Source organism: Bubalus bubalis, chromosome 18, assembly GCF_019923935.1.
Source record: "Bubalus bubalis isolate 160015118507 breed Murrah chromosome 18, NDDB_SH_1, whole genome shotgun sequence".
In the NCBI taxonomy this organism is placed as follows: Eukaryota; Metazoa; Chordata; class Mammalia; order Artiodactyla; family Bovidae; genus Bubalus; species Bubalus bubalis.
The window spans coordinates 39,694,215-39,708,208 of NC_059174.1; the positions used below are offsets into that span (position 1 = coordinate 39,694,215).

At 44.4% G+C, this 13,994-nt stretch overlaps 1 protein-coding gene across 1 annotated transcript in view; it reads left to right on the forward strand.

The window, feature by feature from the left end:
- HYDIN (HYDIN axonemal central pair apparatus protein) overlaps positions 1-13,994 on the forward strand; it is a 420,256-nt gene that overhangs the window by 295,017 nt on the left and 111,245 nt on the right. Inside the window, exons 25-28 of the mRNA XM_044932144.2 lie at positions 8,708-8,815; positions 9,518-9,599; positions 13,379-13,498; positions 13,748-13,957. Coding sequence (XP_044788079.2) covers positions 8,708-8,815; positions 9,518-9,599; positions 13,379-13,498; positions 13,748-13,957 — 520 coding nt within the window. The remainder of the gene's footprint in view (positions 1-8,707; positions 8,816-9,517; positions 9,600-13,378; positions 13,499-13,747; positions 13,958-13,994) is intronic.

The window sequence follows — 13,994 nt, forward strand, 5'->3', positions numbered from 1 at the left end:
AATGGCCAGTAAGCGTATCAAAAGATGTTCCATCTTATTAGTAATCTTGAAAATGGAAATTAAAACAACAACTGGGCACCATTGCACACCCGCCATATTAAATGCAATATGGCCATACTGAATGTTGTTGAGGGTGTGGAGGTTAGAAGCACATGCATTGATAATAGGCTTCTAAACCAACACAGTTACTTTGGAAAGCAACATGTCACTCACTGATCATTGATCCTGAACATTCCCAAGGCTATGCCTATCTGGTTTTGTACCATCTTTCTTTGGTTCTGCTTCTGTCCTCAGCCTAGTTGGTCAGTACGTGCCATCAGTTTTTCCTCAAAAGTGTTTCTTGGATCGGTCCTTCCTTCTAGCTCCTAGCCACCCTCTTACTCAGGCATCCGTCCTTCCAGGTTCCCACCGCACTGCTAGACAGCTTGCTTCCCTCTAGCCCACACCACATACTGCTTTTCTTCGGGCTACCGCTTTCATCATCTCATTTCCTTCTCCTGACATCTGTTGCTTTTCAAGGCCAGACTTTCCATCTGTGCTTCTCTCCATCAGTAATCTCTCTCTTACCAGAGAGATTTTTGGCCTCTAGCTTTTTGCCCTCAGCACAAGTGCTCTACATTTTGGAAAGCCCTCCTCTTAATCCTCTTGTGTCAAGCACCATCTCTGTATGAGGAGCCAGAGGAAAACAGTACACGAGTCACACCTTTCACTGCCTTTTTCAATTTAAGCTGGCTTTTGGCCCGTTGCTTAACTGAAACTGCCTCTCTAGGTCAGTAATGATTTCAAACCCAGCTGAAGCCCTTTCTCACTCCACAATGTTCCTTGACATTCACTCTTGTTTTATTGTGAAATTACATCATGTAGGCAAAACCATGTATAACACATGCACATAGCTTAAGAATAATAATGAATTCAACACCTACATCTTATCACCCTCATCATAAATATAACACCATTGGTAAATCTGAAGCCCCTGATGAAAGAGAACAATGTGAGCTCAGCCCCCAGCCGTCCTGCTTATCCTCCATGCTGATGCCCCTGGAAGCCCCCCCCAGGCCTCCCATAGCCCATTTATCTAGAATCTCCTCTCCTGCTATGATGGCCAGCTAAAAACAGGGGATCACATTTGCCTCTGGGACTAATGGGAGGGTTTCACACCATGTTTCCAGTCTGAGCTTCCAGAAATAAGTTCCTGCCTTTGTAGTCAGCCTGCAAGTGACTCCAGTCCAAGAAAAGGGCGACTTTTCACTCTCTTCGTATTTAACTTAAAAGTGATCACCATGTGAGGAATCGTACAGTCTGCTTCTATTTGCAGTTTAATTTAGTCCAATTTCCTGAGATACGTTACCCCATAGAGGAATGAATTGGGCTGCCTTTTCATTTCAATTTTGAGTGTTATAAAACTTCTAGTACTGTTTTTATGTTATTATAGAAGAATTCCAGTTACCTTATTTTAGATTCATTCTTTTTAAGGCATCTTCTCAATGTCTCAAATTCAGTGGAGGGCGTCAGGCTTTTAGATATTCAGTGTGAACTAACCTGGCTTCTAAAGGAATCAGTGGAAAGTTATAGGTACACATCTGAACCTGAGTTAGGATGACATCTGCTTGCTTCATATAGTGATCTGATTTATCCACATGTTTGTATTAATTAAGATTTCCCAACTCCCCCAAAGCTAGCTATCTACTAAGGGCCAGACGTTAAAAAATTGTCAATTTCTTTAACGTCTGGCCCTTAGTAGATATAGCTAGCTTTGGGGGAGTTGGGAAATCTTAATTAATACAATCGTGGATAAATCAGATCACAGGGAACTGTGTTCAATGTTATATGGCAGCCTGGATGGGAGGAGAGTTTAGGGGAGAAGAGATACATGTATATGTATGGTCAAGTCGTTTTGTTGTTCACCTAAAACTATCACAATGTTGTTAATTGGCTATACCCCAAAACAAAATAAAAAACTTAAAATTTTTTAAAAGAAGAAATTGACTTTAAAAGCTGTCCTGTTTTAAAAACATTTCTGAAGAGCTTTGAAGCTGATTGTAAGGGAGATTTCACAGCCCACCTGTTCGGCAGCATGTAGCAGTGGAGACACCTTCTGGAGCTTTTATAGAAGTGGTCATTTATCATGGAAATCTCTCTGGAGAGCTTCAAGGTAGACTCTGGGCACACCCCTCCACTCTTACCTTCCAGCAAAACTGTAGGAAGTCACTTCAGGGGCAAGGTCAACTGTGTCTTGCTTTCCATATTTAGATACAATCAGAATGGGTCCCTCCTCTTCCAGAGAAAGCTTTTAGACAATGCACTGTATGTTCCTTATGTTGTAGATTCCATTACTTTTACAATAAAAAAAAAAAAAAAGCCTACTATATGAGTCACTGCCTTGGGCATGGCCTGGCATGAAGTAACCAAGGAGGAGCCTTCTCCTGTTGTCCAGGAAAGTGTTAAGAGCATCAGCTTTGGAGCCAGGCTGACTTAGCTCAGCCACTGACTTACTCTAGTTTTGTCATCTGAAGACTGAAGACCGTCATCATACCTACCTCATCAACCTGTTGTGAAGATTTAACTAGGCAGTCCTTGAAAAGGAAGTGAAAGTATTATTCATTCAGTCATGTCCGACTCATTGCCATCCCATGAACTGTAGCCCACCAAGCTTCTCTGTCCATGGACTTCTCCAGGCAAGAATTCTGGAGTGGATAGCCATTCCCTTCTCCAGGGGATCTTCCCAACCCAGGGATCAAACCCAAATCTCCTGCATTGCAGGAAGATTCTTTATCACCTGAGCCACCTGGGTCAGGAAGATCCCCTGGAGAAGGGAATGGCTACCCACTCCAGTATTCTTGACTGGAGAATTTCACAGACAGAGGAGTCTGGTGGGCTTAAGTTCATGGGGTTCCAAACAGTCAGACACAACTGAGCAACTAAAACACTGGCAGTCCTTAGAAAGTGCTTAATGTGATAGTTGAGAGAGAGTAAGAGATGCTAATTGTTGGCTACGGTTACTTTATTAGGGCCTGTCTTAGTCCATTCGGGCTGCTAAAACAACTATTGCAGACTGGGTGGCTTAAAACGACAGACATTTATTTCTTACAGTTTTGGGTAGGCAAGTTGTTCTTAAAGAACCATGGTGATTCGGTGGATAGCTGCAGGGAGATCCATTGTTCTGGAAGCAGCAGTTCCTTTTGAGAACCTTTAAAAACAGTATAAGTAACTTGAGGTCTCGGCTGTTCGGTTGTGTCTCACCAACGTCCAGCTTAGAACAGGTAGGCCAGTTGGAAGCGTTCTGGGACATAACAGAGGGCTCAGGCAGGCTGCTTTCCGTGTCAGAAAGTGTGTAGGTGCCAGATGGAAGCAGATGATGGTGATGACAGTGATGGAGACCAGAGAAGCAATGAGCTGGGAGTCAGGGCTGGCCACAGTGGAGGTACGCACGACAGGAGGGCGGGGATAGCAGCCACAGTGGCAGGAGAGGTGCTCGTCCTGCTGCCGCTTGATTTTTAGTGTCTTCACATGCCTCTTCCTCTTGGTATTGGGCAGGGAAAGTTGCCAAATGTAAGGGGAACATAGGTGATTGTAGTGTGGCCCCTCCGGCCTCCTATTTCCATCCCCTCTACCTAGCCAGCCACTCAGCCTTGCTCATGGACAGGCTGGGGAGGCGGCAGCAGTGGGGCTGGACCTTGGGCTGCGGTCTGTCAGGATGAGCTCCTCGTCCCAGGGCCATGGTCCTGCCATCCCACCTCCTAATCTGCACAGGACCGTCCCGCTCCGCCTCCATCTCCATCTCCATCTCCACCTCCTTGACCAAGGCCACCATTATCTTTTGTCTGAATGTCTAACACTGTTTTCTGTGTGGGCTTCCTGATTCTTATTTTGTTAAAAAAAAAAAAATCATATAAAAACAGAGAACATCCCATTGGGTTATATTTTCCATCACTGCTTACGGCATGGTTCACAGGTTTGGTCGTGCTAGGGCTATTCCCTTCAAATCCCTGCCCCTTTCTACAGCCCAAATGAACTTACTGATCATTTCACTTCCCCATTTAAAACGTTTTAGAAGACTCCCCATTTTCCTGAGGATAAAGTCAGCTCCTTAGTGAGACATACGAGGCCCTTCAGGGTCAAGCCTTCTGCTCCCCGCCCTCCCCTTATTTTGAAAACAAAATGAGAAAACGATCCACAGCAGTCTCTGGTGTCCCATCAGTGCTCCTAGCGTGGGTTCAGAGGTCCAGCTGGAGTTCCAGCAAGTCAAGGCTGTGAATGTGTGCTGTTTGACAAGACTGATTTCATTGTCAAGGTATTTTCTCCTACAATTATACCTCCTACTTCCATTGCTTTAATTTATAATCTGTGCTACATTAAACAAACCATACATCTTTACTTGTTAGATCTTATCAGGTGGTTTTTTACATTCCCATTCTTCCTCTCAACTATCTGACCTACGCTTCTCTCAATTTCTTAAACCACCCTCTCTCTTTCCTTCCTTCCTGCCCTTCCTCCAACACTGCACCTCGAAAACTGCCCTAGATTAGATAGGCTCCCCCACCCCAGTTCCTGCTTCTAAATGGAGCAGATTATAATCATCACTTTAAATCACATTAAAAGTAGGCAAATTTCGGAGCCTCTCTGAGCACAAACACAAAGCCTCAGCCACGTTTCCATATTTCTTGCCCGGCTTTGTGGTCTTACACTTGCTGATCTTTCCACATTGGGAAGCAAATGACAGACGAAACAGATGGGACTTGCTCAGCACCTTCCCCATCAGCACTCGCTCTGCCACATGAGTGGGCGAGGCGGACTGCAGACATGCACACAGGGAAGACAGCCTGCCTTAGCCCTTCATTGTGGCCCAGAAGGCAGATTCCCACTGGCCACCCATGCTGAGGTGGGACACAACTGCATAGTTGAGACTGTAGGAGATGAGACGCATAACCTCCTCGGCAGCTCAGGGCGGGTGAAGCAGCTCCCCCTGAGCCAGGGCAGTGCTCAGAGAAAGGTGTAACCAGCACCCACAGCACCCAGGGGTGGGCGCATCGTCCCAGTGCACCTAGCCTGTGCAGCACCAGCCTCTGCTGCTGTCAGTAATTTCAAAAAATATTAAGCGTGCGCCAAACAAAACGTACCTGCAGGACCTTTTTATCCAGCCAGTGGCCATTTTCACCCTCTTATATGGACGCTCCCAGAATCCAAGTTTCGATGAATCCGCAAATTAAAAGTCGCTGTCTACTACAAGGGTACCCCTCTTTTTCAAGACCTTGTCTGCACTGCAGAGACTTCAGGGGCTGTGCAACGTACACCATTCCATCTCCAAATGTGGTCTAAACCATGATACACAGCATTACCTGAAACACCAGCCTGTCCTTTGGGGTTTTGTTTTGATGGAACACTGCATCCAGGTGAAGGGAGACCAGGAAAGAAGAGAGGTGGAATTCTTTTAATTTGTAACACAAAAGATTGCATCGATCGTAACTTACCCATGAATTGAAAATAAAATATGGAAAGGGAAATCGCTGAGCCCAAACCAACGTGGCTGACGAACAGTGTGTCTGACATTCACACAGCCCTGTCACCGCTGAGGGGAGGGTTTCTTTGCTGGCTCCTTCAGCAATCCTGACATGGGCAGCTCTGCAACTGGAGCAGTATTGATTTTCCTTGTTTGCCACGCATTCTCTTTTAAAAATAACTGAATCTAATCCTGTTTGGGTCAGCATAACAGGAAAGTAATCATCTGTTCCTGAGAGCAAAATGAAATTTGATCCAAAAAACTCTCCCAACATTCTATTTCAATTCTTTGAAGCAGGTTTTCCATTTTAATGATAAGTTAAAGCCTTCATTATGATGAAGCTTTCTCTGTCTGCTGCCTGTTAGCAGTGGGTCAGCTTTGCTAGTCTCCTTTGTTTGTTTCCAAAAGACCTCTTGCTTCCCCGATGTCCAGGCAGCATTGTCAGCTGAGGTGTTGTTTTCCCTCAGGTCTGCAGACACTCTACAGCTTCATATTTTTACTTTTCAGATATTCCCATATGCTTTTTCCCCCTATCCAAACCACATCCCAGGGGGGTGCAAATTTTGGATGAGAGTGCTGTTATGTGGGGCAGGGACCTGCAGAGTCTCCCCAGAGAGTCTGCTGCCTGGGGTGATTTAATAAATGCTCCGAATCACCCTCTGCTGGTCTTCACTGTCCCGAGCTGGTTAGACTGAGTGACAGCCCCACATTAATTATCAGCTCCAGCCCTTCACTGTCCTCTGGCCTTTCCTACCCACAATGGGTCCAAATTTGGCTCTACATTAGAATCAACCTGGGAAGACATTAAACATCTAACTCCTGGGCCCTACTGAGACCTGAAGAATCAGAATTTATCCAAGGATGAGGTTCCGGAGTCTAATGAGCCTCCCAGCACCCAGTCCCTCTGTCCTTTGCCTAGAATGGTATGATTTCAGCCCAAGATAATGTCAGCCAGAGACACCTGACCTGAAAGGAGCCAAATGGAAACTTGTGGAAGATAAAAAGAGCTTTTCCACGCTCTTATGAGGCCATCCTGGATGGGGATGGGGTGGAGGTGGAGGTGCAGAAGAGCCAAATCACCCTGCATGTTGCCTTCCTGTTCTTGTTCAACCCTCCATCCATCCATCCAGTCAGACCTGTACTGAGCTCATGCCCCGTATCTAAGATCCTGGGCTTTGTGAGTGGTGAAGAGGAAAGACCTTGAACTCTGCCCTCCAAGAGCTCACAGTGCTTGGGTGGTGCTAGCCCAGTGTTTCCTCAAGAGGAAACCGAACTAGTCTCTCTTTTAGAAAAGAGTAAGCAGGAGTCAACTCAAGTCTTCACCAGGCAAGAAAGTAATGACGTTAATTTTTCCCATCATGCTGATTTTTCTAAATGTGGTAGATAAAACTAGTTTTTAATTTACTGTAATGATACAAGGTTTTCCTTGAAAATAAGCCTACTGATTAACACCACAATGTGCCTTCACTTCATACTCATTTGAATAGTTACAATTTAAAATACTGAATACCAAGTATGGGTGAAGATGTGGGCCAATCAGAACTTTCATCACTGTGGGTGATAATGTAAACTGGTGTAAAGTCACCTTGGAAAATGGGCACTTTCCTATAATTTTAAACATACGTATACCATACAGCCCAGCAGTTCCCTTTCTTGGAATTTACCTGAGAGGAATGAAAGTATAATGTCCACAGAAAGACATGTACTCATTTGTTGTTAGCAACTTTATTTATAGTATTAAAAGCTGGAAAAAGCCAAGGCGTCTTATCAACAAGATGGATAAACACTCTAGTCATCACACACACTGTGGAATACTGCTCAGTGATGAAAAAGAAGAGACTACTGCCCCTTGCAACAGTATAGATGATTCTCAGAACCACTATGCTGAGCAAAAGAAGTCAGACACAGAAGAGTACATATTTAGGATTCCACTTACATGAAACTGTAGGCACAGCTTAATCTACAGTGGTAGAAAGCTGATGAGTGTTCATCTGGAGCCAGGGTTGGGGGTTGACTGGGCAGAGGCACAAGGGAACTTCTTAAGATGATGAACATTTTAAGTGCGGTATACATTAATAAGGTAATGATTATACTGGGAAGGTGTATATATATATGCAAAAATTCATCAAACTGTATGTTTAAAGTGAGTGCATTGTGAATGTTAGCTGTACCTCAATAAAATGGATTTATTAGGTGATACTCAACAAGGCAGAAATCATGAAGTCGGAGGGTAGTGGAACAACTGAAGTTTAGGAAATGGCATTCAGGTGAAGTGGACAGTATCCTAAAAAATGTGCACGTGAAATGCTGTGAAACTTCAGAGGAAGATGGGAAGTGGTGGGAGCTTCATAAAACAGATAACATTTCTCCTGAACCTTTTAAGAAAACATAGACAGCAGATGGGGTCAGAATGAATATCTAAGTGAAATTGGGTTGAAATTAATATCAGGGGCCTGAGATGGGAGAGGGGAGGTATCCTTAAAAAAGCCCCTGCACCCTGGGAAAACTAAGAATGGGGGTGACCCCACCACTTTGGCCTTTGTGAGGTCCATTCTGTGAAAACTGAACATAAGACCTGGACATAAGGCCTTTAGTACCAGCTGGTGCAGTCACCCGCTTTCCCCCTAGGCCCTTGGGGGCTCTGAGAACTGGAGTGGTAACAGAGCAAACTGGCCAGGCCAGGACCAGGGTGAGGCAGTCAAGCCACCCAGAGCAAGCATGATGGGAGGCAGGGTCCCACAAAGGCTAAGCCCTCACTAACAGGACTTGAGAGTGCGTGCCTCGCAACCTTACCCTGCTTTCTGCTCCGCCGGGAGCAGGAGTCCGAGTGACTCATTAATTCCTAGCTGTGCCTGCGTGCCCCTGCAGGCCATGCACTGTGTTAGAGGGCGTATTAGATACAAGTCCCCAGCGAGCTCACAGTCTAGCAGGAAGGGGGAGAACAGTGTGTGAGGGGAAGCCCGGAGGCCACGGGTTCTCAGAGAAAAGACACTTGACCCATATTGGAAGGGGCTGATCAGAAAACTTTTGGAGAAAGTGAAACCTCAGTTATGAAGTGAGGAAGGTCAGTCCAAGAGAGGGGTGGGGCAGTCCCGTCTCGACCTACCTGGTCTAGGAGTTAACAGTTTGGCCTCCAAGAAAGAGCCCACCAGGCACTGACCTGCAACAGCTGATGTGACTGTGTTCCCCCGTCCACCCTATGTTTTGTAGGTTTGCGCTGTCCCAGGGGGAGTCCACCCCAGTAACCCTGGCATCTGGCAGTTCGGCTGCAGTCCCAGCAATAGAGTCCCCCGAGATCGACCTAAGTGATTTTGTTAAGTAAGTGCAAACTCAAAGCCACAATGTGTTTCTTTAAATAGCATTCTTTTCTCTACACTGAATTATATTCTCAAACGCATTCTTCATATCCTTCATTTATTCTTCCAGCAGTTTAATGAGTGGCTCCTCTGTGTTAGAGTCTTTGCTGGGCATCTGTCTGGGATCCAGAGTTAAAAATCATCTCTGCTCTTAGAGAGTATAGCCTCCTGAATCCTGAGGGACTGAATCCTTCCCGTCATGTTGCCTTCTCCATCCGCCTAAGGTCTGCAGCCAGGGTCAGGTCAAGTTTATTTAGAAGGCAGAGAAGGATGTGACAATTGGCCAAACCTGGTAGTCTCACAATAAAAATGTGCTAATAAATGATGAAGCTTAACATTGAGCATGCGGGGGCACATCCAAATTGTCTGAAGGGTTGCCTGAGCTTTTGAGAACTTCTGTAAGTCAGATAAGGGCTTCATAGGCCAGGAAAAAAGGGCTGGGGCCTCTGGAGAATTGGCCAGTCTGAGGCTGTAGACTGGGTGTTTGGGGGCAGGCAGTGACAGAGCACTGACCAGCTTGAGAAAAGTGTCTCTTGAGTGGGAGCCTCACTGACTCTTTGGGGCGCAGCAGAGGAGAGAGGAAGGCAGGGCCAGCATGCAGCTGAAGGCTGTGTTGTGATGGCGGCTGAATGAGTGACTCTCCACATTTCATTAAACTCCCTAGGACTATTATTGTGGATGAAGATGTCGGATCTGAAGAAAGAGAAAACAAAAAAGCACAAGTGCCCCCTCTGGCCATCTCAGACGTACGGTTTCCTTTCCCTGGGGCGAGTGGGCTATGAATCTTTTTCCAGGTCACTTCCCAACCAAACACCCACAGAACCATCACCTCAGTGACAACCCAGACACCTCAGCACATAGACTTTCTCTGTAACGGAAAAGCCAGTTACCCCTGACCTTGGCCGTCATGCATTCTTCCCAGCCCCTAGATAGAGGCTACAAAATGAGAACTGTCTTACATGGTGGAAAAAAAAAAAGAGAGAGAAAGAGAGTTTATAAATTCATACTCTTAAATTCTCCTTCTAGAATGATGGCCTAAGGAAATAATCAGGAATGATTATTACAATATACAATACAATATGTATATTGTATATACATAGATGTATATACAAAGATGTATGTTAAAACACTTTAGAAATAGCAAAAAAAAAAAAAAAATTGAGAAAGTAAATTGCTTTGTGTCCATGATGATCTGCAACCTTTTAAAATAGGATTTGTCTCTATAGTGGCAGAGTGGGGGGAAGCAAGCATTTTCACACTTTGTAGATAGGGGTGTGAATTAGTGGAGCCTTTATGACAGGCAGTTTCACAGGTGTATCAAAATTTAATGGACAAAGAAATGGCAACCCACTCCAGTATTCTCACCTGGAAAATCCCATGGATAGAGAAGCCTGGCAGTATACACCATGGGGTTGCAAAGAGTTGGACATCACTTAGCAACTGAGCACATCAAAATTTAAAATACACAGTTCCTCTACTACAGTACTATTCTACACATATACTTTTAGGTTTACATAATGACATGTAACTATCCTTATACATAGCAGCTTTATTGGAAAGAGGAAGAAAATTGGGAACGACTTAATTCTCCCAATGAGAGACTGGTTGAATATATTACATTTGCACAAGGCAATATGATGAAGTCCTTTTTTTTAGAAAATGAGAGCTTTTTTTCCTTTTAATTGATTTTGAGCAATCCCTGATAGTGGAGGTGATGGAATTCCAGTTGAGCTATTTCAAATCCTGAAAGATGATGCTGTGAAAGTGCTGTACTCAATATGCCAGCAAATTTGGAAAACTCAGCAGTGGCCACAGGACTGGAACACCTGTTACTTCAGGTGTTTCTTGACTTCCTACTTTTGCATTCCAGTCCAAAGATGGCCCGATAAAGGACAGAAATGGTATGGACCTAACAGAAGCAGAAGATATTAAGAAGAGGTGGCAGGAATACACAGAAGAACTGTACAAAAAAGATCTTCATGACCAAGATAATCACGATGATGTGATCACTCACTTAGAGCCAGACATCCTGGAATGTGAAGTCAAGTGGGCCTTAGAAAGCATCACTACGAACAAAGCTAGTGCAGGTGATGGAATTCCAGTTGAGCTATTTCAAATCCTGAAAGATGATGCTGTGAAAGTGCTGCACTCAATATGCCAGCAAATTTGGAAAACTCAGCAGTGACCACAGGCCTGGAAAAGGTCAATTTTCATTCCAATCCCAAAGAAAGGCAATGCCAAAGAATGCGCAAACTACCACACAATTGCACTCATCTCATACGCTAGTAAAGTAATGCTCAAAATTCTCCAAGCCAGGCTTCAGCTATACATGAACCGTGAACTTCCTGATGTTCAAGCTGGTTTTAGAAAAGGCAGAGGAACCAGAGATCAAATTGCCAACATGTGCTGGATCATGGAAAAAGCAAGAGAGTTCCAGAAAAACATCTACTTCTGCTTTATTGACTATGCCAAAGCCTTTGACTGTGTGGATCACAATAAACTGTGGAAAATTCTGAAAGAGATGGGAACACCAGACCACCCGACCTGCCTCTTGAGAAACCTATATGCAGGTCAGGAAGCAACAGTTAGAACTGGACATGGAACAACAGACTGGTTCCAAATAGGAGTACGTCAAGGCTGTATAGTGTCACCCTGATTATTTAACTTCTATGCAGAGTACATCATGAGAAACGCTGGACTGGAAGAAGCACAAGCTGGAATCGAGATTGCCGGGAGAAATATCAATAACCTCAGATATGCAGATGACACCACCCTTATGGCAGAAAGTGAAGAGGAACTCAAAAGCCTCTTGATGAAAGTGAAAGAGGAGAGTGAAAAAGTTGGCTTAAAGCTCAACATTCAGAAAACGAAGATCATGGCATCCAGTCCCATCACTTCATGGGAAATAGATGGGGAAACAGTGGAAACAGTGTCAGACTTTATTTTTTTGGGCTCCAAAATCACTGCAGATGGTGACTGCAGCCATGAAATTAAAAGACGCTTACTCCTTGGAAGAAAAGTTATGACCAACCTAGATAGCATATTCAAAAGCAGAGACATTACTTTGCCAACAAAGGTCTGTCTAGTCAAGGCTATGGTTTTTCCTGTGGTCATGTATGGATGTGAGAGTTGGACTGTGAAGAAAGCTGAGAGCCAAAGAATTGATGCTTTTGAACTGTGGTGTTGGAGAAGACTGTTGAGAGTCCCTTGGACTGCAAGGAGATCCAACCAGTCCATTCTGAAGGAGATCAGCCCTGGGTGTTCTTTGGAAGGAATGATGCTAAAGCTGAAACTCCAGTACTTTGGCCACCTCATGCGAAGAGCTGACTCATTGGAAAAGACCCTGATGCTGGGAGGGATCGGGGGCAGGAGGAGAAGGGGACGACAGAGGATGAGATGGCTGGATGGCATCACTGACTCGATGGACATGAGTCTGAGTGAACTCCGGGAGTTGGTGATGGACAGGGAGGCCTGGCGTGCTGTGATTCATGGAGTCGCAAAGAGTCAGACACGACTGAATGACTGAACTGAACTGAACTGATACATTAAGTAAAAATACTACATGTTCCGTTTTTTAAAGTATTTTAAATTATGCTTGTAAAGAATATTTAGTCATATGGGAAGGTGTCAGTCATGCTATAATGTTAACTGAAAAATCAGAATATAAATGTATTTGTATATACTCACACTATGCACACACACATATATATTTAAATCTGCAGAATAACCTAATGATTGATTTGTATTTTGATCTTGTAACCTTTCTATGTATTTTTAAGATGTCATAGAAAATTTAAGAATATAGAAAAATGAAAGCAAAAATTTTCTAAATCCCACCATTCATGAAAAACTTTAGCATTTACCCTCCCAGATATCTCTATTTGCATATGAAAATCTGAGTTAATTTATACACACTCACACTTGCAGGTGTGATACCTAGGCATATGTAATGTCACACATATGAGATGAAATGGTTGCATGGCATCACCAACTCGATAGACATGAGTTTGAGTAAGCTCCAGGAGTTGGTGATGGACAGGGAAGCCTGGCCTGCTGCAGTCCATGGGGTCTCAAAGAGTCGGACACAACTGAGTTACTGAACTGAACTAAATATTACACAAATGGAACTGCTTTTTTACTGATGATATCAGTAATGCACGTCATCCTTGGTTCATAAATGCACACTGCATCATCCTCCACAGGTAGAGGTACCACACACACTTCACTTAAAGCGACCCCCCTACCTGCCTAGTGATAGGCATTTAGTTTACTTCCAGAGTTTTGCTATTATAAATAACACTGCAGTAAACATCCTTGTACATACATCTTGGATGCTTGCCCAGTTATCTCGGAATGGGGGGCGGGGGGCAGGGGATGGGTGGGGGGCAGGGGGCAGGTGGGAGGGGAAAGGTGCTATTTTAAAATATATGCAACCTACTTCATTTTTCTGTCAGTGAAGGGGAGAAGCACATTGATGACAAATTATGAATGCTTACAAGTTTTTCCTCACACCTCGAATCCCTAGGGATCGAGAATGAACTCTGCTGAAACAGAAAGAATAGACGTGAACCAGAGCCACAGGGAGTTTCATGAATCCCCATGGAGCTTTGAGCGGGATGAAATGTTTTCCATTGGTGTAGAAGAAGTAAGTTAACACCTCATGGGCCCTAAAGTCATCTGATATTAACTCTTTTTACTGAGCACCTGCCCCCAAGTTAGAAATTGAAAATTTCCCAAGCACCATTACTGCCTTATCATCATATATTTTCAGAGTGCTGAGTTAGTCACCTTTCGTAGAATCAAGAAAGGTAAAGTGAAGAGTCAGTCTGCAAGCTGGCTGAACTTTAGCCTACCCTTTGCAGAAGACCTTCCTGTGGAATGACTTTCTCTGCAGGTGTTTGATATTTTGCCCCTCTATGGAGTGCTGCGGCCACACAGTAGCCACCAGATATCATTCACCTTCTATGGACACTGTGACATCATTGCGCAGGCTAAGGCTCTGTGCGAAGTGGAAGGAGGACCCACCTATGAGATCATACTAAGGGGAGAGGCCTCCCTGGTCAACTACTCCTTTGACACCAAGGATATTAACTATGGATTACAGGTATTGCCAGCCATCAGGAGGAGACTTTTCTGGGTTT